Genomic DNA, 27,723 nt, shown 5'->3' on the forward strand with positions numbered 1-27,723 from the left:
TCTCTACCCCATTATTCCTTAAACCCTGTACCAAATACATGTTTAAAAAATACTTGTTGAATGAATTAGAGTGGGGAGAACATAGAGTACTAAGTCTTTTGGCCTAGGATGCAGCTTCTACTCAGCCCTAAATTAAACTTCCATATTCAAACTATAATTATAGTAATAGCTAATATTCATATATGTACATATAAATGCATGTATATAATATGTATATGAGTATGAAACACATTTATATTTCTTATGTGTAAAATAAGTTGAAGAAGTAAACGGCAAACCAATCAGTATTTTGCCAAGAAAATCCCACATGGGGTCACAAAGAGTCAGACACAACTGAAAAAGAACTGAAAGACAACATTTAAATAATTCTGGAATTTATATAATACTTATCAGGCACTGTGCTAAACCGTTTACAATTATTATCTCATTTGATACTCTTAATAATCCTGGGAGGTGGGTACTATTATTATTCTCATTTTCCAGATGAGGAAACTGAGTTGTACAGAGGTTAAATGATCTGTCCAGAATCACACAGTCTGTACAAATATCTGAGGCCAAATTGGAACTTAGAGCTTTAGAGCTCCTGGCTTGGTGCACTATCCATTGTGTGCCTAGATGCCCATCCAATTCTTTGCCTGCTTCCCATGTTTGCTTCCCAACGTGTTCCCCATTTTTTGTCATTTTTGCAATCCCTTCGAAATCATTAGGCATCATGGAAAAGAATCATGAGATGATAGGTGAAGAGAGGAATGGAATCTTAGAGTTCATTGATTCCAACCTTCTCATTTAATAGATGAAGACCAAAGAAGTTGCAATTGTCTGAGGTAACACAGGCAGGAAGTGAAGACAGGAACCTAGTCTCATTGACCTTTGACTTTACTTTTATTTGCTGTTTGTTTATTTGCTGCTTTATTTAGCTGATGAAAGTGATTAAAAAACATCCATGACACTGAGCAGGATAATTGTACTTTGTGACATTCAATGGGCCCTGCCAGAGCTGCTTGATGGGCAATCATTCAGGGCTATTGCCCTCCCATTATCACCCAGGCTCTATGAAAAAGGTTCTTTGTAAATCATAAACTGAAATGTTACTGTGAACTACTGCTGACTCTGAAGCCAGAGAAAAAAGAAAAGGTACAACAGGGGATTCTCCTTTGTGACTAGCAGAATAAAGGACACTGGGATAGAATTATCCAGCTCTCATCTCTTTAGTAATATTTCCTAGCCCTGAGATCTGGGGAGAGAGTCACATAATCATTAGGACATTGTATTAAATCATTAGGAATGAATGATATATTTGTGAAAAAGCAACTCCATTTTTAAAAGCTAGCTTTTTAAGATTTACAAACCTTGTAAACCTCAAACAGTCCAGGAACAAAGTTAAGACAACATATGTACTCCATGGACATCCTCACAAAGACAACAGATTTAGAAGACCAGTAATCTAGGAGAGATATCAGATAAGGATTTCTAAGATAAAAAATGGTCAAGAACCTAGAATAAGAAAATGTGAATGGGTTGAGGAGTTATAGCCTTGAAGAGTATATTTACCCCAAAATATAATGTTGGATACAGTAATAGCAATATTGTTCTGAAAACAATGACAAATGACTGAGTCTTTTTGAATTCTATAAATATTCAGAATAACTACAAAGGACCTATGAAGGAAGTTGCTATCCACATCCAGAGAAAGAACCAATAAAGAGAAGTATGCATAATACAACATATGGTTGTCCTTCAATTTCAAAGAAGACCATGCCAACCAAATTAATGGTGGCATGACTTACACATTATATTATTGTGACGGGGATGTTGTGCTAAGACATCCTTCTCATTTGCCTCTACCAGAACTAAATAAAACTTTAATATTCAAAACCATAATTATAATTATAGCTAATACTTATATATGTGCATATATATGCATGTATATAATGCATACATGTATATATGCATAACACATTTCACACCATAGTCTTATTTGAAATTATGGTGATGGTCTGGATGCTGTAGGAGTACTTGGCCTTGAGTATGATTTTTGCTCTCATATCAGCAAGGCATCGTGGCCCTCCAGCTTTGCTGGGCAAAGCATCAATATGACTCATGGCATAGAAGGCACCATTACCTTTCAGTAACGTCAGGCTGTGACAACATGGTTAATCCAAACATGTCTCTGATGGACTAATCATTAGTGTGGTTCCTTCCACTCAGAACTTCAACTATACTCCCCCCAAACCAAATTTCCTGGTAGCTCTCCTGTGGATCACGGATATGAAGTCACTGGATTGGCATTGTCTATGATCAGAACTGATCCTCTTTAAACCTCTGATTTTTGTTCTTGACTAATGAAAACAATATGGCAAATGCTTTTGCTTTGGTCCATCTTGTGCCTGTGCAATGGGGTGACTGGGGTGAGGGGGCACTGTTATTTGTGTATAATATTCACATCTTTGTGTCTAATGGTAACCTTTTCTAGGGCAGGAAGGGGAGGGAGGGAGGAAAAAAAATTGCCCAGCAGAGAACCAAAGGAAACGTAGAAGGAAGCACCAACAAGCAGGATAACTTTGAAAGTAATGTAAAGTATTTTTTTTAGGTTTTTTTTTTTTTTGCAAGGCAAATGGGGTTAAGTGGCTTGCCCAAGGCCACACAACTAGGTAATTATTAAGTGTCTGGGACCATATTTGAACCCAGGTACTCTTGACTCCAGGGCCAGTACTTTATCCACTACGCCACCTAGCCGCCCCATAGAGTATTTTTTACATAGTTTTTACAAACAAAAAAGATCATTGTTACATTAAAATGATCTTTTTTCTTTTTTGTATATATGTTCAAAATGAATAAAAAATTTAAATTTATATTAAATTGCCGATAATTTGGGGGAAAAGAGAGGGGAGAGAGAGGAAAAAATTAGGAACTCAAAATTTTGTAAAAATTTAATGCTAGGGGCAGCTAGGTGGCATAGTGGATAAAGCACTGGCTCTGGAGTCAGGAGTACCTGAGTTCAAATTCCGTCCCAGACACTTAATAATTACCTAGCTGTGTGGCCTTGGGTAAGCCACTTAACCCTGCTTGCCTTGCAAAAACTTAAAACAAAAAAAATTTAATGCTAAAAATTGTCTTGACATGTAATTGTGGTTAAAATAATATACTATGTTGAAAAAGAAAACTAAAACACTTTTTTATTTTTTATTTTATGGGAGTTCTTTTGGCAAGGCAGTGGGTTAAGTGGCTTGTCCAAGGTCACACAGCTAGGTAATTATTAAGTGTCTGAGGTCAGATTTGAACTCAGGTACTCCTCATTACAAGGCTGGTGCTCTATATAATGTGCCACCTAGCCACCCCTCAGAAAACTCTAAAAGGTAATTTGGAGTGAACAGGGTGAAATTCAGAAAAAGGATCCATCCTGTTAAGTAATAAATAATACATTCATTACAACATTACATTAAAGCATATATTAACTAACAAAGGCTACAAATTCATTAGCAAGAGACAGATTGGTATAGGGCAGAGAGAGTTGTCCTCCAAATCAGGAAGAGGTATATTCCTCTGACGCATATTGGCTAATCACACAACATCTCAGTGTCCTTGACTTTAAGACTATAAGTTGAAGGTGACATATTCTTAAGTACTAGGAGTGATCTCATTTAGGAGAACTCTACTGTACCACCACTACCAGCACCAAACCTCAAATAGAAACCAATACCAATGGGTGTATAGTGACTTAGAAATGAACAAATTAACATTATCGAGGTTTTATTATATTTTTGTTTATATTGATGAACATTTCCCCTTTAAAATTTATTTGTTTCAGGCTGGAGTCTAGACTGAGACTATCATGGGTGGTATATGGCCAGGAAATGTGTGCATGTTTGTTATTTCTGCTATACAACAGGTCTAGTCACCAAACCTTTGAGAGATTCCCCCAAAAGGCAGATCACTCTCCCAGATCATCTGGAAAACTCTTCTGCTACTTAGCTCAAAGATAATTTCGTACATAAAGATGTTTCTGCTTCCCCCAGCTCAGCAGTTCTCAGGATATGGTCCCTGAATCTATTTTCATAATAATTCTAAAATGTTTTAATTTCTAATGCCATAAAATTGGATAAATATACTCACACAAATAAAAGTTTTGCTGGGGATATTGGGAATGGGATGCCGAGGTAAATCATTTAAGATTTTAAAGGGGCAGGGGCTACTAGGTGGCGTAGTGGATAAAGCACCGGCCTTGGAGTCAGGAGTACCTGGGTTCAAATCCAGTCTCAGACACTTAAGAATTACCTAGCTGTGTGGCCTTGGGCAAGCCACTTAACCCCATTTGCCTTTCAAAAACCTAAAAAAAAAAAAAAACCCAAAGATTGTAAAGGGGTCCTGAAATGAAAGGTTTGAGAACTACTATCATGTTTGTATCTCCCTGCACCACCTACTTACATGTATACAGGCCATCTACCCTGAGAGAATGGGAATCCCTGAGAATTAGGACTATTTCATTTTTGTCTCTGAATTTCTAGTACCTGGCTTGGGGTAAGTAGAACCTTGATAAGTGCATAAGGTCTTAGTCCCTGGAGTACAGAGAAGTTGTGCTTTTTTTTTTTTTTAGGATTTTTTCAAGGCAAATGGGTTTAAGTGGCTTGCCCAAGGCCACACAGCTAGGTAATTATTAAATGTCTGAGATCGGATTTGAACCCAGGTACTACTGACTCCAAGGCCGGTGCTTTATCCACTACCCCACCTAGCTGCCCTGAGTAGTTGTGCTTTATCCAAAGTCACACAGTCAGAAGCTGAATTTGAAACCAAGTGGCTTTGACTCTGAAGCCAGGATTCTATATTCTACAACATGCTACCTCTGAGAGGTTGATAGATAGTATGAGTTTTATCATGCCCATTTTACAGGTGAACACACTAAGCCTCATTTAGATTATATGAGGAACCAAAAGTCATACAGTGCTAAAGGCACAAAATGATTCTAAGATTCCAAGTTCAGCACTTTCCCACTACTCCACATTTTCTTCCATGATTGTCTGATCTTCTACAGACTTGGCAAGACTAGGAACCAGAAGATCCACTTAAACCTGCAGGTATCTAGCACTACTTTGGGAGCCTATACCTCAAAGAAAGAAGAAAAGGATGTAGATGTGTAAATATATTTATAGCAGAGTTTTTTCATGGTAACCCGAAACTGGAAACTAAAGGACCATCCTACTGGAAAATGGATAAGTGAATTGTGGTATTTGAATGTAGTGGAATAGTTTTCTACTATAAGAAATGATAAAAATGATGAATTCAGAGGAAATCGAGATGACTTTTATGAACTGATACAGAGGGAAGTATTTCTTCTTTAACAAAAGAACAATTTGTAGAATGATAACAAGATCACAGAGAAAAAAGAACTGAGAAAAACTTCAGAATTTTATCAACACAATACAATAATAAGCATGAATCCCAAAGAATCAATAGGCAATATGCCTCTCACCTTCCAACAGAAGATGAACCTAAGAAGCAGGAAAAGACACATTTTCAGACAGGACCAATGTGGGAACTTGCCTTGTAAGACAATGTAGTTGTATTTTGAAAGATTTCCTTTTCTTTTTTTAAATTTGCTGAATGGGGGAGGGGTATCTAGCAAGACACTGTTTTTAACAAAATTCTAGTTTCTTGAAAAATAAAAATAATAACTTATTTTTAAAAATAGACAGACAGGGAGCCAAGATGGTGGCATAGCTGGGAAATTTCAGGAATTCTGAAACAACTTTTAATGAAGCCTCTGAATAGATCTTAAAGCAACAGAACCCATAAAAAATCAAGTTCTCAACTTAAGATATCATGGAGGAGATTCAGAAAAAAATCTTCTCATATGGTTAAAAAGAGGATATCTCAAAGCAATCAGGAGAGCTGGGAAGCAACAGGAAGCTCTTAGCCACAGTGCAGCTCAGATCCTGCTTCAGGAGGATGACTGGTAGAACAGGCCAGAAGTGAGGATTCCAACCCCACCTCAGAAGGCAAAGATCAAGCTCAGAAATGCTAGTGGAGCAGGTGGGACAGGGTTAGGCAACCCTAATGCAGAGAACAAACCCTGAATACCTGAGATGCCATAATGGAAAGCCAGGGGCCCAGACACTGTGTCCCAGGATCAGAGCTCAATGATCAAAATAAGCAAAAAAATACAAAAAATACTAACCATAGAATGTGTGATTTCTCTTTTTTTTTCATGATTTGTCTTCCCTTTGTTCTAAAACATTTCACAGCATGGCTAATATGGAAATAAGTAAAACCCGATTGCACATGTACAACTTTTGGGAGACTGTTCACTCCCATGGGGAGGGAAGAGTGAAGGGAAGGTAGTAGAAAAATAAACTGGCAAAGGGATGAATCCTGAAAGCTTTCTATGTAAATGGAAAAAAATGAAATAAGTTACAGTGCTAAAAAGAAAAAGAAAAATGTACGAGCAGACAGAATGCTTTAGGGAATTTAAGATTTAAAAGAAGTAAAGATTATTTGTCAAACCAAAGGTTTCATCCAAGGGCTCCCTCTTATTTTAGAACAAGTTACAAAATCCCCTAGTTTCTAAAGCCCTTTATAATCTGTCCCCAGGCCACCTTTCTAGGTTTATTGCATGGACTCTTCATTCACTTGCCATTCCAATCAAACTGACCTCACCTATTCTCTTTATTTCCCATCCCATTCCCCAGCTATGAACCAGTCACTTATTCCTATTCTCTACTCCTTCACAGCCCTCTCAGAGAATCCCTCTTTTTCTTCAACATCACCTTCTACATGAAGTCATTCCAGATTCCCGCCAACTTCTGGTGCCCTCCAACTCAGCTACTTTGTATTTAATGACTTCGGTTTTATTTGAAATTATCCTCTTTAAATCTACTCTAAAAATATTAATATATGCACTTCTCTGTCCTAATAGAATGTAAATTTTTGAAAGAAGGAACTAATTCATCTTTTTCTGTTTTCCTGTCCCTAACACCTTGTCTGGCACATAGTAGGTGATTAATAAAATTGATTGATTAATTACAATTATTGAATGTTAGATTCAAAGTGTACCAAGTAGGGGCAGCTAGGTGGTACAGTGGATAGAGCACCGGCCCTGGAGTCAGGAAGATCTGAGTTCAAATTCAGCCTCAGACACTTAATTACTTGGCTGTGAGACCTTGGGCAAGTCACTTAACCCCATTGCCTTGCAAAAAAACAAAAACAAAGTCTATCCAGCTACTTCTATATACTAAACATTATTAGAGGATGGAGAGGAGAGATATACAAAATTATAAGCTTTAGTCCCTGCCCTAAAAGGAATTCCACATAGTTTCTCATATGTTGAAAGAGCCACTCTGCTTGATTTCTTGTAAATTTAAATACTAGGCCATAAAACCCATCTTAAAAACTCTAAAATAAAGGCCTTTCCTCATAAGCACATAGAATATCAGTTTTTTGGAGAAACATTCAAGGTCAAGGTCTCACCTCATCCTTGGAAAAGGGAGTGAGAGAGAAGAACATTTCTCATTATTAAAAATAGACAAGTATAGCTGAAAAAATGTGTTTGGAACTTTGAGTGTTACCATCAACATAAACTAGACACGCCCCTTTTGTTTAATTAGTAATTTTAAAAAAGTCCTCCCTGGACTGAACCATTCACTCTAAGAACAGAGGGGTTGTTTCTCCTTACCTACTTTAAAAAAGGATTTTGTGGGACATCTACTTACCTTATTATATAACAAGACTTTTAAGTTCATAAGTTAACACATAATAACAAGTGAGCAATAAGTCAATTTACAGCCAAGGAAGCAATGTTTCTTATAATATACCCCTGCACTGCTTCGAGGTAAGAGGAGCCTGCCTCCCTTTAAAACTGATGTCAGGATGAATGACCTTCTCATTCATTTCATCACTTCAGTTCCAGCATCTGTTTCTGCTAAGCAGCCACTACCAAAATCATGTTAGGAGGCTTAAGTGACGCTAAACCTGCAACTCCAGAAATCCAGAAGATTGTTGATGAGGTGAGATGCTGCATTCTATGAAAGAAAATAATGGGTTCTGATAGTTTGATTGTCAAGCTCTCTCTCTCTCTCTCTCTCTCTCTCTCTCTCTCTCTCTGTCAATTGTATTAGTCTTTTCAAAGAACAAGTTTTTAAGTTTGTCTCTCATCTCTATGATGTTCTCATCATCATTTATCCAACCCATTACTTGTGGAATCAAGGAACTGGAAATACAGTCAGATGGTAATTGATTTGGGGAATAGCTAAAAATATAGCTAAAAAAATAGCTAAATAGCTAAAAAACATGATTCGTAAATGAAATAGAACATTCATATGCCATAAGAAATAATGAGTATGAAGAATTTAGAGAAGCATGGGAAGATTCATAGGAGATAAGGCAAAGTAAGCAGAAACTAGAAAAAGAGCTTACAAGTTGGTTATAACATTGTGAATCTGGTACAGGGATAAGAGCACTGAATTAGAAGTCAGGGAAAGTGGATTCAAATCCTTCCATCTGAATCTTACTATCATCTTGGGAGGGCAGCTAGGTGGCACAGTGAATAGAGCACTGGCCTTGGAGTCAGGAGGATGGGAGTTTGAATCCAACCTCAGACACTTGCCACTTATTAGTAGTGTGACCTTGGGTAAGTCACTTAACCCTGATTGCATCACATCCAGGACCATCTCCAGTCATCCTGATTCATATCTGGCCATTGGACCCAGAAGGCTCTGGAGGAGAAAGTGAGCTTGATGACTTAGCCCAGACTTTGTCACTCAAATCCAAATCATGTGCTTGTCATGACATCACCTCCCTGATGTCTTGTTCTTCTTTGAAAATAAAGGACAAAACATCAGTTTGATCTTTGTTACTCATTTAATCTCCTTGGATCTTAGTTTTCCTTAAATATAAAATGAGAGGATTGTATTAGGTGGTCCCTGATATCTTTTCCAACTCAAAATTCATGATTCAATAAGTTGAAAAGGAAAGGACAAAAAAAACTACTGTATAATTATTATAACCAAGCCTGGTCTCAGTAAAGAGTAGAGAAGACACTTCCTTCTCTTCTTTGCAGAGTTGAGGGACTATAGGTATAGAATGTATCCTAGACTGTCAAGATATGTTGGTTGGTTTTTGTTTTTTCCCCCATTTAAAAAAAAAAACTCTCTTGCACACAATGCCTCGCTGGGGAGGAGCGAAAGAAAAGATAGATCTGGGGGAAAATGTAAAAACAAAAGGCATCAATTTAAAAGATAAAATATGTGTTTCTTTGCATATTGAAGGTAACCTGGAGAATGGCTATATGTAGCAAATATAAATTTTAGAAAATATGGAAAATTCCTCCTATCAGCAGAGAATTAATTTACATAGTGTTCTGTACTATATGAAATAAATAGAAACAGATAATTTGGTTTAGTTCATGGATAAAATGATGACTGAAAAAATGAGAGTTTGTTCTATTTTAAATCATTAACAATCCTTTTGGTTGTCAATTAATTTAAACCACTTAGAAGATTTAAGTATACATATGATACTCCTAAGAAGTCATTGATTTATCAGACTAAAAATATACAAAGAAAAAAAGAAAAGAATGGTTTTATGATGGGGGGGAAATATAAATGCTATATAATGAAACAAGCTATTGCTTCTACTCAGATCTTTTTAATCATGTGATATTTAATATTTTAGAACCAGCATCTAATCCCAGTTCTGTTGTTGAATCTATAAAATGGAGAGGTTAGATAGAATAGGAATCTCTAAGGGCCTTTCTAGTTTTTTGGGTCTTTTATTATTACCTAAGTTTCTGAGGATAGTTTTCTAATTTTATTTGGTAAAATCAATGCATAAATAAATTGTAGAATCATTAGCAATTTGATTGACATGATTTTGAAACCACTAGAATAACCTTGTTTGTTTTTTAAGGTCAAAATGATATACAAAAAAGCCATGTTACAAAAGAGACTAATGATCTCTGACTAAAAAGTCAACATATAGAGACTTTCCAAGCAATAAATTAGGTTCTGGTATTGATAATTTTAATCTTAATGACAAGATTAAAAACTGTTTGTGTTTCGAAGTTGTAACCTACAGATAGAAGTTTAGCATAAATACAGGCAGAAGGAAAGAATATAGAAAGGGAATGTTTCATTTCATTAGTTATGACTAAATAACCAGGCAGGGGGTAGGCCTATGTAATTTTTCTCCCTTTGTGACCTCAAAGCAAAGTCCTTAAGCCCACTGGGCCTCAAGTTTCTACACTTTAAAAATAAGAAAGTTGAGGGTGGCCAGGTGGTGCAGCAGTGGATAGAGCATGGGCCCTGGAGTCAGGAATACAAGAGTTCAAATGTGACTTCAGACACTTAATAATTGCTTAGCTGTGTTACCTTGGGGTAGTCACTTAACCCCATTGCCCTACAAAAAAGAAAAACAAAAAAAATAAGGAGGTTGAACTAGATGACCTCTGAGCTCTTTTCTTCATTTGGATGCTGAGTTTGACTGAAGATAAGGGAATTCCTGGACTAACAGTTGTGGTGAAAGTGGACTGTGATTTCCAACTCACATATATGATTGGAATTTATATGCTAAAGGGGAAAGAGCACTAAACTGAAAATCCAGAGATGTGGATTCTAGACTCAACTTGGCCATCTACTATCTTTGACCTTGAGTTTGAATTCATTTGGTCCTCATTTTCCTCATATGTCCACATGAGATGTCTAGATGCAACTTCTGAATTGTCATGGGTACTTAGGATCTGAAGCCTTTTGTAGAAAAGGGTTGTGACTACAGGAAGGCTGGGAGGAAGCACTATGTAGGTCTCTGGAATATTTCTAAGGTGGGGAGCTCTTATCTCCCCAAGAGGTACTAGAATGGAATTATATCCAACTGCATACTTTCCTTAAAAATCTCTGGTTTATATGTAGGAATCTAAGTTCAGAAAGAATGTCACTTCCCTGCTCACAGTTAAGGGCAAAGCTCAAGACCCTTAGCTTACACTCACCAACTTAGTGCAGGCCCACTATGTATTGGTTACACAAAAGATTATCATAATAGTAAACAGCAAGTAAATCCATTTAGCTAAGCAAGACATCAAATGAAAATTTGAAAAGTTTCAAAATATACCAAAAATTCACATATAGAATGAACTTCATCAGAGAGCAAAGATATCTCAGCTTAAACAAGTGAGAGTGAGAGAGAGAGAGAGAGAGAGAGAGAGAGAGAGAGAGAGAGAATGATCTCATTCAAGGGGAAGTCTTCTTCCCAATATCTCTAGGACATTACATACTGCTTGAATGGATTGAATGGAAGCTGCCTTACAGAAAAATGAGAAATATAACACATATGCTATGAATCTCAAGATCCTTATGAGAATCAAATGAGATAATACCTGGTAAGCCTTTAGTGACCATCAATCAGGGATCAAATGTAGGCCATTATTACTATCCTTACATTTTACTGGGGGCAATGAATGAAATTCTGCAGGGAATATGCAAAAAAACAATTAGTGCAGAGAACCTATAAACAGACTACTTGCTTCAAATTATGATCCAGTTTCATGCTGGAAGCATGTTTGTGGACAAAGAGTCTGGAGTCTGAGGCAGGATTTGAATGCAGTCTTCCTGCGTTCAAGTCCTGAGTGCTATCCACCATGGCAAGTTGCTTGTCAAGAGCTTTGATAGGGGATGTTGAAGATATTTCTCAATATTTTAAGTTGAAGTTATGAAATTCAATTGGAAATATCCTTTGCTGCCAGAGTCAGAGATGAATAACCAGTCTAGTGGTCTGTAAGTCCAGCTACGTGTACTCATGATTATAGTACAACAACAGCAACAGTGTACTTGAAACAGATCTGAATGTTTCTAAGATCATTCAATCAGTCTCACCATAAACAATTGCAGATTCATGATAGCCAGAGATTGTTTCATTTGCTCAGCATTAAGAGTCTTCTTATATGCAAAGCACTGTGCTAGTTATTGAGAAACATTAAGTACTTGCCCTCCCAAAAGGTAAAGAGACCATTTCATATGAGAAATTGACCTGAAAATATTTTTAAAGCCTAATTTTTCATTTAAGCAAAAGGAGTATTTGCCCAAATGTCCCTGTAACAGCTCCCAAATTTACCTTTATGAGTTCAGGGAACAGAAATAAATTATGAGACATTGAAAGACCTTGCACATTTTAGATTCTCTAATGTGACTTACATAATAATAATAATAATAATAAACTTGAATGTTGACTTGAGTTAACAGCTGCCAATACAATATGCCACTATCAAGAAAGATATTCAGTTAGAAAGGGGATTATCTAAAGATGGTAAGATCCGCCAGATACTCCTGTTTGTGGTGCAGTGCAGATTGCATCAAACCCTGGAATACTTGCAGTCTTAGTAATCCACAATCACAAGAAAAAAACACAAGTGGATGAAGATTATCCACTGAATAAACTATAATATATAGTCAAATGGATAGGCAGACTATAGAGTTGGTCTATCAGTATATCCATCTCTAACAGGCATTGGAGATGGATGATGAACCAGGTCCAGAACAGAATAGGGCGAGAAAAAAAGGATAGTAGGATGAATTTTGGAAATTAAACAATCTTTAAATAAGCCCAATTAGTGTCCTGAATCAGTGAACATTCTCTTAACACTTCTATTCTAATGATACACATAAGTTTGCATTATAGAATATATTATGCCAATAATTCCAAATAATTAGAGCTAAAGGTCACTCAGGAAGAATAGAAAAGCATTTCCTGGGAAGGGGTGGGCATTCACCATTTGGTACAATACCAAAGAAAAATTACACAGAAATGATACAAAGGGTATGTTTGACCAAGAGATATTTGACCATGGCCAGTGTAGTCCAAAAAGACTCTGTGGGGGGCCACAAAAGCTACATGGTGCAGAAAGGCTGCCTCTGTTCTAGGCATACACTCATCCTCCTTCCTGCCACCTCTGTCCTATTCATTTTCTAAATATTGTATATGAGGAAGGATACATTAGAGTCTTTTATGCTGAGAATATCCGCACCACATTTTTGACAGTGGAAGAGAGGAAGACATTCCTTGATTTTATCTCAGCCTCTCCTTAATCTCTAACATTTAGGATGTAGTTTCTGTAGGCAATCCACAATCCATCCCATTCCGTTTCCCCTCAGTCATCTCAAATGAGTGATTTCTTCTGTATTAAGCATCTCTGGTTCAGACATCAGAATTGAGAAACCCCTATGCCTTGGGATAATGGCAGCTGATTGTAGTATGAATGTGCCAGTTTCAGAAAGCAGCCTTTCTCAGAATTCTCAACTCCCTCCTTACTGTCATGGCCTGATGGTCTTCATCCAAGGTCCAGCAACCCTACTCTGGACAATCAGTCCTGGTTGCATCTCTGAAACTCCAGGGATTGAGACAATGATATATTCTCTTCTCTGTAACTATCTACCCTTGATTCCCTCTCCTCTCCTCATGTCCCTGGTTATCTCAAGTCTACTTCAAGCCTTACTTTGTCTGAGGTAAGTATCAAAATACTTCTAAAATAAAAATCGACCATTTTAAGCATTCTTGTTCAGCATTCTCTTCTATGAAAGCCTCTAATTCCCAAAATAGACTACAACAGTCACTCTTGTAGGAAAAGTGAAGGGTAACTTATGGATGACCTGCATGTTTAGTTGTTTTTTAAACAGAAATCAAGAAGAATGGGTACTTCATCTGTGAATAAGAGGAATGGACAAAGATGAATATTTGGTTTTGATCTGCACTTTGGAGAGAATCTCCACAGAGATTCATAAATTATCAAGCAAAATTGAATCTTAAACAGTTTCAATCGTAAGGTGTTAAAGACCACTCATATGTTTCTATGCCTAAGGAACTTGGAAATCTCTTGTCTTCTATTCATCTAGGTCTTCTGCTGCTCACGCTAATTGTAGATGAATTTAAATATTGACACATACTGAATTTTTATATAACAACTAAAATTCAGATATAGGAACTTATAATTCAGCAAAAGAAATAAGAGTTTGCAAAATGAGAGTTTGATGATGATGATGATGGTGATGATGATGATGATGATGATGATAACAATATGTTGAATTAAATTTCCCTTTTGGGGGGAAGTGAAGCCTTTTTTGTATTCCCAGAGCTTAACACAGGGTCATGCAAATAGCAAGTGTATAATAGACACTTATTGTCTGAACTGTACTCTCTGGACCTCAGTTTCTTAACCTGTAAAAAGAGAATGTTAGACTAGATGACTTGCAAGCTGAAATTCTCTGATTCTAAGAAATCCATAAACACCAAAGGAAAAAAGAAACGAAATGAAAAAAATTAGGAAAGAATAAAGCAAGCTTTATTCCTTTGCTTCTCTTCTCCAATGAGAATAGACAGTCACATGGCTCATCAGGGAGGCTGCCCTCACTAATTGCCCTGACTAAAGAGCAGTTAAATGTGGTGAAGCAAATATCCATTTGACTTTCTACATAATCAAGGCCAGTGTAGTTCCAGTCTAATCCTTTAAATTTAGTCTGGATCAGACTAGTGTGGGGAGATTTGTTCTTTCAGTAGTAGCCTTGAGGTGTTTGAGTTAGTGATAAGCCAGTGGGTACTGAATACTCTTGCAAGACTGTAACTTGGATAGTCACTCCTCTGATACAGATTTCAACCTCTCCAATTTTTATTTTTAAAAAAATTTTATTTTTATTTTATTTTTAAAAAATTAACGGTCACCACCTTTACCAGTATAATGATTATAGCTACCTGGTTCTTAATTAGGACCTTCTCTGGAGGTACTATTTTCCCCGTATATAGGATTCTAGATTCAGAGCTTAAAAACACCTCAGAGTCACTTAATCTAAACTTTTCATATTAGGAAACTGAGTGCCAAAAAGGCGAAATCACTTGCTCAAAATCGCACAGGTTATAATTGTCAAAATCATGTTTCAAAGCTAGTTTGTGCAAGGAGTGCTGAATTCTAAACCCAACCCTCCCTTCACTGTATTGCAGCTCCTCTGCATTCACAAGTAATCTTAGAAGATTGGTGTCAAACTTTATACCCAGATTCACCCCAGTAATTAAGAGGGGCCTAGAATCCTTTATGTCCTCTTGGGATCCTCAGAAACAAAGATAATCTATGTCCAACTTCTCTATCCACCCACCAGTGATGTAGATATAATAACATTCTTAAGGTAACATAAGCATGGGACTAAAGATGTATCCCCATGACACCCAAGCAAAAATAGTGAAAAAACTAATTAGAAAATATTCCTGAATAAAAAAAAATGGACATTCAATGAACTGCCAGACTTTCAGTATTTTGTTGGAAAAGGACCTGAATTTAGGGTATTTGACATATAAGATCCAAGAAAAATACAAGGTAAACATCAAAGACTAATTGAAAGGATAAATAATTACAATAATGACAAGTTCTTAACTTCTTATATAGTTGAAAAGTAAACCATATATATATATATATATATATATATATATATATATATATATATATGTATATGATTATAATTGAGCAGTTTGAAAGAAAGATTGGGGTAAAGCTGAGTATCATGTGATTCTAAAAATCAATGCTATATCCATAAGGTAAAAAGAGTAATTATCTCATACAAATGAGATAAGAAAACAGATACAGAGGAATTAGATGGGGAAGAGGACTGGTAGTTCTGGAATCTAGTAAAGTGCATACTACATATATGCATATATACTTATATAGTATACTGCATAATGTATATTAAGTCTTCTAAATTCAGAAAGAATTAAGAGGGTAATTAAGAGGGAAAAGAGATAGAGAGTGGGAAGAAAATAAAAGAGGAATTCTTGCAAGAGGATAGGTTAAAGAATAGGAGGACAAGGTAAGGGGTAGAAGTGAAGCAGAGGAATCAGGAGGGATAGAAATAGGGTGAAGGTAATGAAAAAGAAAGGAGAAAATAAACAGCTAATTATAATTCAGAATGTAAAATGGCTGGTTTCACCCATAAAATGGAAATAATAGATTAAAATTTTGAACTCAACAATATATTGCTTTTGGGAAATTTTATAAAAGTGAGAGATACATACAATCATAAAATAAAGATCAGGAGTAGAGCGTATTATGTAAAATAATTAGGAGTAGTAATCGTGATCTCAAAGTTGAAACTAAAACAGATTTAATCATAAAAGAAAAATAGGGAAACTACATCCTTATGTCAGACATATTAATCAATATTGTTTTAGACTACTTAAAATAACTAAACAATATAAGATTGTAATATTGCTGTAGTAGAGGAAATGATAAGCTAATGAATTTAGAAGAATATGAAAATCTTGGCTTAGGAAGGAAGATGCACCTTTAGAGACAAAGGATTAGTAGAAATAAACATAGTAAGGCAATAATCGTCTTTTCTTTAACCACAGCAACAATCAAAAGAGAAATGCAATGTGAAAGATATTTCAGAAACTAAGTACAAGTCAGCCCATGTCTGTCAGGTTTACCTGAGAAATATCACACGTTTTGTTTTTCTTCACCTCATGAACCTCAGGACACCAGACCTCTCTCTCCTCCACTATATCTTGAACTCTGTCCAAGCTCATGTTCATTGCTTCTATGACATCATTCATCTCATCCTCTGCCCTTTTCGTCTCCTTTTACTTTAATTCTTTCCCAACATCTGGTTCTTTTCCAATGAGTCCCATTATGTAGCCAGAGTACTTCAGTTTCAGTTTCAGGATTACACTGAATGTCGATATGCTGTGTAATATCAATAATAATGTTGGTTCCTATTTTATTAATAATAATGTTCATTAAATATGAATTGCCTAAAAAGACTGCCACCTGATGAGCCATTAGGAAGCTGTGAGAATTAACTAAAGATTACAGCACAGGTTGGACCTACAGTTGGGTAATCCCCTAGTTCGATTACTAAAGTGTAGCAGTTCTTCCTAGTACCCTGTGATTCTCTCATGATCATCTGTGGGTCTCTTTCATGAAGTCAAATCTACAGAGCACTGAGTGAAGCAGATAGTAGATAGTTGGTTGACAGATGAATATGACCAAGACAAAGAACCAATAGGGGTCAGTTTCAGCTAAACAAACTCTTCATTTTTTAATAGCAAAGTTCTGATTGCTAAATTATTCAATATATTTCACAGTTTACACTTGACCCCTGAATAGCATATGGCGATACATGAGAAAGCATGGCAATTCTGGAGTTGGGAAATGTGGTTCAAATCCTACCTCTGACACTAGCTAACTATGTTTTTAAGTCAAAGCCTTTAACCCCCTCTGCTTCAATTTCCCATTTATATAAAAGAAGAGGTTGGAATACATGACCTCTCTCTGAGGTTTCTTCCAGCTTTAGACCCATGATCCTACCAACAAAGCATGTGTACCTACTTCAACATCATGCAAATAACTGGCACAGCCTAGCAGGACCCACCCTGGACTTCCTCATCCCTGGATATTGATCCACCCTTCAAATCTCAAAGAAGACCCTTCCCCTTTTGGATTTCATCTTCTTTCCATGTCACCTCATCTATTCCTCCATACCTGCTGAACCTGCTTTTCACCCACAATAGGACATCTAATCACTCAACCTCTCCCATTTCATTAATTCCTTATTGCCCTACCCACTCCATACTCTTTGATCAGTCACTTTTAATACTGACTTCACTATTCTAGGCTACCATGACTTTTTGCCATTCTAATCTTCAATTCAGGATTGGTCCTCCTTCTCTTTAACCTCTATACATTATTAAACAAAATAATCACCACTCTTAAAACCTAGTGTGTTTTATCATTTCCATCAACTTTATTTCACTTCAACTCCTTTCCTGATATAGGGAAGCAGTCTCTATAACAAAGAATAAAAAAGAAAAAATTTAATCAGTACATCAATTCCAAGAAGATTTTCACCATATGGCAACCATAAATTCACACCTCTTAAAAAAAAAGACAGTGGGATCATTTCCTCTCTAGCAAAATTCTCTCCATTTGGTTTCTGTTTCATTACATTATCTGGTTCTCCTATCTAATCCTCTTTTTTTATTTCACTTTTTTCTGTCCCTTAATTTTACAGTATTCTCCAAGCCTCAGACTTCAACTATTATCTCTTTACTTCTAGATCAACACATTCTCTGTCTTTTACCTATTGAACAGTGATCTCATCCTGGAGCAATTTCTTATCATAAGGCCCACAGTACTGAATGGTGATTCCCTAGTCTGGACCACCATTTTGTGAGAGGTCCCAGCCATTCTCTCCTGGCTCCATCCATTCCCTATACTTCTCTTCCACTCTCCATCCATCTTGCAGCCAATTGAATGAACTTTCTCCCTCCCTCTACTTCTACTTTTCAGCATTTATGTGTTGTCTTTGCTGTCTTACTTGCTCATATTTGTACCCCCAGCACTTACCACAGTTTCTGATTTATAAGAATGTTTTAGTTGTATATTTATATTTACATTCTCTTCCTTTACCATGGCTCTAACACCTCAGATGGTGCCTAGATATCATAGAGGCTTAGTATATATTCCCTAAGTGAAAGAATGTAAATCCACACACATACATACACATATGTGTATACATGAATATCTATATGATTTTTAAAAATCCAGACTGTGGTTTCATTAGTGTGTGAAAATCCTAGAATGAAAAACTCCTTCCATCAATACAAGTCACTAACTCATGCATAATATTTTAGAAATTTATGGGGTGCTGAAAGAAACACTGATTTGGCCATGGCAGTTACAATATACCAGAGGCAAGATTTAAACCCAGATCTTCTTGACTGCCAAGCAGTCTTCTCTCCACTGGTTCATAATGCTTCTCATGTCTGCATATGTGTTCGTGCATATGGGTACTAATGTGTCTGTAAGTGTATCTTCAAAGGCAGCAGGGGGCCTATTAAAATCACATCCTTACTACCATGTTCAATCTAATCAATTAGCTGCCATGAACATGTTTATTATCCTTTTATTAGTCAAGAACAAAGACTGAGGTGAACATGGATGCGTTATTTCTCTGAGCATTAGTTTCCTTGTGAAAAAACATAGGAGCTAGATTTAATGATTTACAAGACTGCTTCTAGTTCTAACATTTTTAAAGAGTCCATTATTAGCTTTACTCAGAGAATGTTAAAGGACTTTCAGGTTATCTAATCCAAATACCTGGAAACTGAGGCCAAAAGGAGTGAAGCAAGCAGGCAAGCATTCATTATCAATATTTTAACAAGGAAAATGGCATTTACAGATACAGTATGGTATATAACAGCAAATACATATTAACCTCAGAGGGAAAGGCACAAACAATTGTGAGCACTAGAAAAAGAACTCATGCAAAAGATAACATTTGAATTAAGTATTGAAGGAAACTAGGGAGTCTAAAAGACAGAGGTCATGAAAAATATTTCAGGATGTGCAATGACTTAGCTCAGGGTCATACAGTAGAATTGCTCAGAAAGTATTTATTAAGATCTGGGAAGATAAAGATAAAAAATGAAACATTTTCTGCCACCAAAGCATTTATTAATTGTTTAATAAATTGGGGGGGGGGATTTGACTAAAGTTTCCATTGTTGCTAGTATTGCATTGACCACTGAGTAAATCAAACTAATGTTACTTTCAGATAACCACTAAATTCATTACTTTCCATTCATTTCTTAAGGTAAAACCATCGTTTGAGGAAAAGATAAATAAAAAATGTAACACCTTTGAAGCTGTAAGTTACAAAACTCAAGTGGTTGCTGGGACCATGTATTACATAAAGGTCAGTGTTCAACAAATCATTTAACTCTAACATGCACTACTTAATTGTTGTTGAGAGTTTTTTCTATTTGAATATATATATATATATATATATATACATACATATATATATATATATATATATATATACATACATATATATATATATATGGAAAGTTTTGGGATAGGTTTACCAATTCCCATTTGAGTAACTGGAGTAAATGATGTCTATCTCAGGGGAAATATAATGATGTCATGGAAACCAAGATAAAGTGAAGAAGACAGAAAGGAGGAAGAGTCTTGGGAAGAGATTTATGTCAACATGGGGAGAAGAGGAGAATTAACCTGATAGGTTTTACACTAATATTGAACCTGAGATGTGGTAACCAAAGAATGAATGGTGAATTGAGGGGGAGTGAGAGAGGAAGAAAAAAAGAGAATGATGAAGACTCTCACTAGCCCATCACTTTGAATAGATAGGCAACAGGAGAGAAATAAGGCCAAGACAAGATTCACAGAAATGAATTTCCATCAGGGAAAGCTCTCTCGTGTTTAAGACTGTGACTCTGAGAATTTGCATACATACTTAACATACTCATGATTATTCCTTTGGGAAATTCCATTTGATTTTATGATTCCTCTAATAAAATGTTAGCCCATAAGATTGTGATTTGCATGCTTGCAGGTAGAGAGTAAGTCTCGGGTATTGATACTTTGTCTCAGGTTTTCCTGCATGTAAAATATAAGATAAAAGTGAGAAAATTCCCAAAGTACAGAGTCTTTCATGGTATGATAGTCTCCAAAACAAGGTTTCTAAGTTTATGTCCTGAATCCAACAACTAGATTATGTGTTGGAGAGTAAGTATTCTGTCTTAGTCTTATATCAGAGCCCCAAAAATGTGAGAATCAGGTCACCATGAACCCTAAGCAATTTCATTGGTGCCCAGGACTTCAAATATCACCTTATCAAAAATTACTGATGTACTTTTTACTTTTTCCAAATCCTATACACACACACACACACACACACACACACACACACACACACACACACACACATATATATGTATATATATATATATACATATATATATATATATGGGGCATTTTATCTGAATTCATGATGGACGTTTATTATCATAGTAAATTCTGTCTGTGAACCCTCTCTACTAGCACAAATGTAAACTCATCTATTGATTTTGTTGAGTACTCAGAGGAGTTTCTTGGGGCCTCAGCTGGTTAAGTGACTTACCTTGGATCATACAACTGGTAAATTTAAGAGGCTATGAACCCTCTCCAGATACAAACCCAGAACTCTCTATACTACAGCATAATTTAAAGAGCAATTTATGACCATAGAGAACCTCAATAGAATCAGCAGTGGACAGACACACAACTGGGAACAACTTGGTCACTTTGAGGATTGTGGTTAGAGATACCTAGGAAATATAGATAGGATGGATCCAAGTATTTCTATATTTAAGGTACAGCAGTAAAACTATGTAAGTTGAGTTAAAGAGGCTATATTAAGGTGCTATAAAGGACATATCAGCCAGGTAGGACATCTGCTGCAGCAAAGGAAGAACTGAAGGTTCAGCTATGTGCTGCTAAGACCTTCATAAATATTCTCCCATTTTGATCCTTACAAATGAGATAAGAGACATTTCCCCCTTGAGAGATTAAGTGACTTACTAGCACAGATTGGAACCGAAATATTGATTTTGGTGTTGGTCCTAGGGAGTTATTTGGGGACTATAGTGGTTATGTGACTTACTTGCCAATCCAAACCACTAACTAGTCTTAGCCTTTATTTTGGTTTCAATTACTCTCTTTTTTCTAAATATTAGTTTTTGGTGCTAAGGGATGGGAAATAAAATACAACAGATCAGTAAGAAAATAGGGCTATCTATCCATCAAGGAACTAAACTTTGGAAGGAAGGCAAAAGATATGCAAAGGCCACAATGCTTGGGTTAAAATAAAGAAGGGGGTATATATTTTTTGCATGGCAAATGATTTTTTCTATACATTTCAGAAAATAAAACCCTTAAAATAAATTAATCTTTAGGACAGTGACACAGTTCAAATTCAAAACAGCAGTTGATTCTGTTATTAAAAATTGTTTAGATATTCAAAAGTCCAAGTCCTTAACAACTGGAGTCAGCTGTGAACAAGCCTGGATTTGGGATGTGATGCAGAAGTATTTATTAAAGAACTACTCTTTGCCAAGGCACCAGGTTAAATTCTTTGTAAATGTTATGTTATTTAATCCTCACAATCAACCTTGGGGATTAAGGAAATCAGGTGAGGAAACTGAGGCAGACAGGAAATGTCCTATCTCCAAGCCCATCATTCTATCCACTGCATCTTATAAGTAGCTTATAAACACTGGATAAGTGACTAACCCACTGCACCTTTCCACAAAATGAATAGATTGGACAAAAGACTCTTCCAGCTTTCTATATGAGATCTTACAAACTAAATTGTACTGGTGCCTATCTGTATATTACTGTAGTTCTTTAGACTTTTGTGAATCTCAAGTCCTTTAGCTTTTAAAACTAAAACTAAGTGATCTCTCTGTTACTTCCTGCTAGAATAATTTTTCAGAGCATGAACACACTCATTAATAGGTTAGAATAAAAATAAAACCTTCACATTAGAGGTTATCTAGTCAAAACTCATACCTAAAACAGAAATGGTATACAATGACTCTTGAGAAGTTAAGAGGTGGTGGGAATCCATGTGACTAATTGCCTACTTCTCTTTATTTGCAGGTATTTATGGGACATGATCAATATGCACATTTGGAAATAATAGAACCACTTCAAGCAAATGAGTCACGAAAGCTGTTGAACTTCCACACTGGAAAAACTAAGGATGATGAACTGAATTAATTGTAGAAGCATAATCCAGAATGCTTTTGATGCTTTCTTGAATATTCTGTATCAATAAGCCCAATTAAAATTAAACATGAATCTTCTAAGAGTTGATTTTTTTACTTGGATTACATATTGATTAATTTTAGTCAATCTTGCCTCTTTTACTCCTCTATGCATTATTATAAGGTAAGGTTCACTGGATAGAGAAAATGGGAAAAGATATGTTCAGAAATAGAGTGATATAAAAACAAAAGATATCAATTAAAAATTTTTAATCAATTCTGAAATTATTTGCTTTAAATCATTTTACATCTCAGCTCATCCTATAGCAGATACTGACTTTCAAATAGTCAAGGAACCTTAGGTTAACCCTAAAGAATTGCAAAGTGAATTTGTGTGGCACCCTTTCTGTACTCCTTTCCCAACTTGCAATATGGTTTGGGTTCCCAGATTTTAAAGGCTGCTGTCCCAGGTGTTTGGAGCAACCCTATGGAGCTGCATCCCTAACATTATATCTCCAGTACCCATTAACCATCATTCAGCAGAAACAATTAGCAAAGACATTTACTCAGATGGCATAGCAAGAATATTAGTTGCCAGATATTTCCCCTTCCCCCCCCCCCAACACATATCCTGCCATAAATAATCTGGGTTTTGCTCTCCTACAAATACAGTGATAATGGGAAAAGTGAACTCAAAATTAGAGTGGTAGTGAGGAAGGTATATGTGTACAATGCATATGCAGCAAAACCAACCCATGACTCCTGGTGCTATATGATCTAGAAATTGCTTTTCTCTGGATGCATGGCTCAGCTGGATATCCAGGGTCTATTTTCTGTAGACTGACTCTCTTCTCTGTTTCCAAGTCTCATGCTCCTAGAAGCTACTTCTACTGTAGAAGCCTCATGGCTGTTTTCTTATATCTACATCTATTTAAGGCAGACCAAAATTATTGAGGTTGAAATGATAGCTATTCTCTGCTGCCTGTACTAAGTAGTATTTACCACCTAGATGATTTTTATGATTTTCTCATCATAAAAAGTTGCATATCCCTGCCTTTTTAGGAATTGTTTTAAATGGCTTGTGAATACTTAGTCCAGAATGATTAAAATGGTTTTTTATTCATAAAAAGGCACACCTCTCTCAGGGGGAGAAAGGCCCCCCAAAACCTAAAATGCAAGATGTTATATGCACTTTTCAAGGCTTTATTCCTGTCCCTTTGAGCCAATCATGATGTGGGGTCACAAATCTGATTAATATATGCACCCCCATACTTTTTTCCCCACCCTGCTCATTATACTAATGTCCTGGGCAAAAGACAATAGCACAGACTCCCAATCAACCCATTCAAAGTTATGTAACCTTTTTCTTTGTCTTAACTCTCTCCTTCCAGAAAACAGGTTGGCATCTCTTGAGTTGTCACAAAAGAACAGACATTCTGGCTTTTGTAACATATCCTCACAGACATCTGTGAGATGCTGGTTATACCCTTTCTCAAATTTGTGAAAGTAAAGAATCTCTTTTGAGGTTGTTCCTTATTGAAACATGGTCTTTCCCCCAGTACTTGCCACAGTTATTTCTCTGTATAGTTGGTGCATAAAGATTGTTAATAGAAAAACTTCCTCACCTGTTTGTAACCCCGAATCTGAGAGAGCTAATAGTTTTTTTGTCTTGTAGCTCCTAAATTAGTGAATCAAGAAAAAATGGAAAAGATGGTGGGGTTTTTTCTTATTTACTTATCACTAAGAGATATTTTGAACACTTAAAATATCCTTTATAACACCACTACCCAAACACGGCTCAAGAATACTTAGTCTAGAGTGATTAAAATGGTTTTTATTAAAATATCTTAACAAAATGGCAAACCTCTCTCATGGTGGGGGGGGGGGGAATGAATCCCAACATACAAGTTCCTTTATACACTTTGAAAGGCTTTGTTCCTGCCCCTTCAAGCCACCCACAGGCTGGGGTCATAAATCTAATTGATACATTTGTTCCTATATATTTCCCCACCCTACTCATTATACTAATGAGCAAGAACAGCTCCATCTCTTTGAGCATGTGCAAAGGAAAAGGTCAAGACTAGGTTATTCTAATCTAGTTTGTCATCTTTCTAATGGGATTAGGAGAACTCTCCCAGTTTTGTGATTGACTGGGGCCATTTCCCCTTTGTAATAGATTTCAAATGGGCCTCCCTCAGCACCCTGTGAAGACCAACAAAACCCTTCATTCCTTAAAACTCCCCCCTTTTCCTTTAAATACTTACTTGGTCTTCACACTTCACCAGCACTGTCTTCCTCAAATTAATTCATAATCCTCATCTTCAATGGCACTGCTGACTTTTTCTATCAATATTTTTACCTCTTAATTATTAGAGCCATACACTAGTCCTAATTTGCTGATAGAATTTTGTACTATTTTGAGCTATATTAACTAGATCATACATGAGGAGACATACACATGGCTAATAGGATTAGCCCACTTAGAGCCAATAGTAAAATACCCAAGTACTATTGCTTCCACCATGAGACCAGTCAAGCCCATTCATCCAAAAGGTTACTAAATGGGCTTGTCTAGGTTTGAATTGGAACATGTACCAACTATCTGATATCCCTGGTTATCTCCTTTAGAAAGCAATTTGAGGGCGGTTAGGTGGCATAGTGGATAAAGCACTGGCCTTGGAATCAGGAGTACCTGGGTTCAAATCTGGTCTCAGACACTTAATGATTACCTATCTGTGTGGCCTTGGGCAAGCCACTTAACCTCATTTGCCTTGCAAAAACCTAAAAACAAAAACAAAAAAAAAAGAAAGCAATTTGATAAATTCAGTTAACCACAGACTCCTCCTTCTGCCAAAATGCACTCTAATATCAATCTGTGTTGAATAATCGAGTCTTTTGTTAGCAAGGCTTGATCAGCCAGTAAGTCCAAGGCCTCAGCTGTGTGATTGGTAATTTTTCCACTACAGCTTGTAGTCTTATTACTCTATTCAGGATATATACTGGGGTTCCATAGCACCAACTCCCATCCTGTGCCCAGCTAGTAGCACCTTAAGTGTACATAACAATTCCCTGACCAATTCTTTGTACAAACAGGTGTAGGCAGTAGTCTTACAAATCCAATAATGTCCCTCTAGTGCTAGTTGGTCTTCCAGAAATATGTTTCCAACAAATGGATAATACTGTTCCTCTTCTTTACTTCCCTCTTAAATAGGCCATATAATCATCATGATAATAGGTACATTTCCAAAGTTGCTGTACCTCCTTCCACTGCAAGTTTTTATTAAAAATGTCTTTAGAAAGGTCTTCCTGGCTCCAAAACTAATCAAACTAAATTCCCCATTTTGAGCCACAAGATCAGCCCCAAGAATAGCTAGTGATTTTACTTAAATTATTTTTCTTGCAAATGGCCATTTCTGCTCTTTCCTTGCAAGTCAATACTAACTCATAAAAGTTTCCCTTAACAAATGCCCCACTTTGCACATCTTTACTAGAGATCCAGGTACCATCATTATTCTTACATGAGTCTGAGGCCACCTATCTCTGAGTTGTACAGTCCTGGATATATGTGCCCTGCTCCTGGACATGGCCAGACATTTGCTACTCCCCAGGCAAATATCCTGGCCAGACAGTTATAAACAATGGTCACCCTGAACTGACCCAGTCATATGCCACCAGAGTCTCTCTCTCCTCTGTATCAGAATCCAGTGCTACAGTGCACCTCTGATAGGGACTGAGAATCTAGGCTAGACCCAAGGGTACCATCACCCAAGGACAATTCTCAAACTGCTGTGAACTATCAAAAGTCCAACAGTTAACCACACCAAAAGATGGGGCATTTACTTCTGCCAGCTAGACTCTCCTCTCACCTTTACTAACACCCCGTTGTCTAAATTAGAGATAGGACTCACTCCCTAGATAGGATATACAGATTCATGTAGATATAATAATGTCACCCAGTAATCTCCCTCTTTCTCTCGCAATGGAGAACATTTCACCCTGCCTCGCCTCCTCCTTTCCATAGGGAGAATGGCATAAATAGGGGTGTCACATTTACAGAGTCAAGGGGGAGTTACAGATAAACAATGTGCCCATAGGTGAAAGATGGTGGAGATGAACAGGTCCAGTATCTCTCCTCTCTTCTCCTTCTCTTCTCTTCTCCCTTGGGGGCATCCAGTGTCTTTCAGCAACTTCTGAATCTGTTCCAAAAAGTCCTCTCCAGCTCAGGTGACTAGTTGAGACCTTGTCTTCTGGTAGACAAACTGTTTAACATCTTATTCAGATCAAAACACATGCTTCCATCGCAAAACAATGAGATTCTGGAGCTTATTACAATTTACATTTTTCCTTATTGCTATATTGACCCACATACTTAACTTTAAACACAAACATCCATTAGTTTGTACTATACAAGCAAACTCCCAGTGACACATTGACTCAAGCTTGTAACACATATATTCACCAAATCTTTGTTCTAAGAGTACCCAGCATCTGGTATAAAATAAAACAATGTTAACCTTTGCTCTCATTACAGTAATGACTCAAACATCCTTAACCAAAATTAATTTTTTCCCAATATTCCCATATTTTCCTTTTCCTGGTATACTTATCTAACTCACACTCCTTTCCTTAAACTAGAACTTGAAACTGTAATTATCCTATGAATTTCTCATTCTTCTTACCTAAATATAACCTCCCCCTAACAAAAAAACTCAGGAAACTTACTTCCCACTTTAACATGCAGCTGATAGCAGGTGTCAGAGCCAGACACCTAACCCATCTCTGGCTATTTGATCCAATTTGCCTCTTTTTTGGTTTGCTTGGTAACTAACTATAAAGATCCAGGACATTAAAGGAAAATTCCTTTATAGATAACAGTACTGAATGTCAGTGTCCAGGCAGGTCATGTTGGTAAGTCAAATATCTTAGGCCAGTTTTATTCATCCAGGTGAGACATTATCCAAATGTCATTTTGGGGAAATTAAGTCAAAGGGATCCAACCCCAGCCGTACTGAGAAGCCGCCCCTTTGCCTGCACAACCCTGTCACCTAACATCTTTAGCTCATTGGCTTCCTTGGCTTCAAGAACATGACGTTTATCCAGTTGCATTTCCTTTTGTTGACCATCCTGGTATCTGACATAAGAGAAAACTGATTA

The 27,723-nt window shown here is 36.6% G+C and overlaps 1 protein-coding gene across 1 annotated transcript; it reads left to right on the top strand.

Annotated features, from left to right (window-relative positions):
* Nucleotides 1-7,886: 7,886 nt before the first annotated feature.
* On the top strand, nt 7,887-22,671 carry LOC141507202 (cystatin-A-like). The gene is made up of 3 exons (XM_074214646.1): nt 7,887-7,997; nt 19,611-19,712; nt 22,463-22,671. Exons 1-3 carry the CDS (start codon nt 7,935-7,937, stop codon nt 22,580-22,582), a joined length of 285 nt encoding a protein of 94 aa, XP_074070747.1. The 5' UTR covers nt 7,887-7,934; the 3' UTR covers nt 22,583-22,671.
* Nucleotides 22,672-27,723: the final 5,052 nt, after the last annotated feature.

Source organism: Macrotis lagotis, chromosome 1 (genome assembly GCF_037893015.1).
Source record: "Macrotis lagotis isolate mMagLag1 chromosome 1, bilby.v1.9.chrom.fasta, whole genome shotgun sequence".
Classification (NCBI taxonomy): Eukaryota; Metazoa; Chordata; class Mammalia; order Peramelemorphia; family Peramelidae; genus Macrotis; species Macrotis lagotis.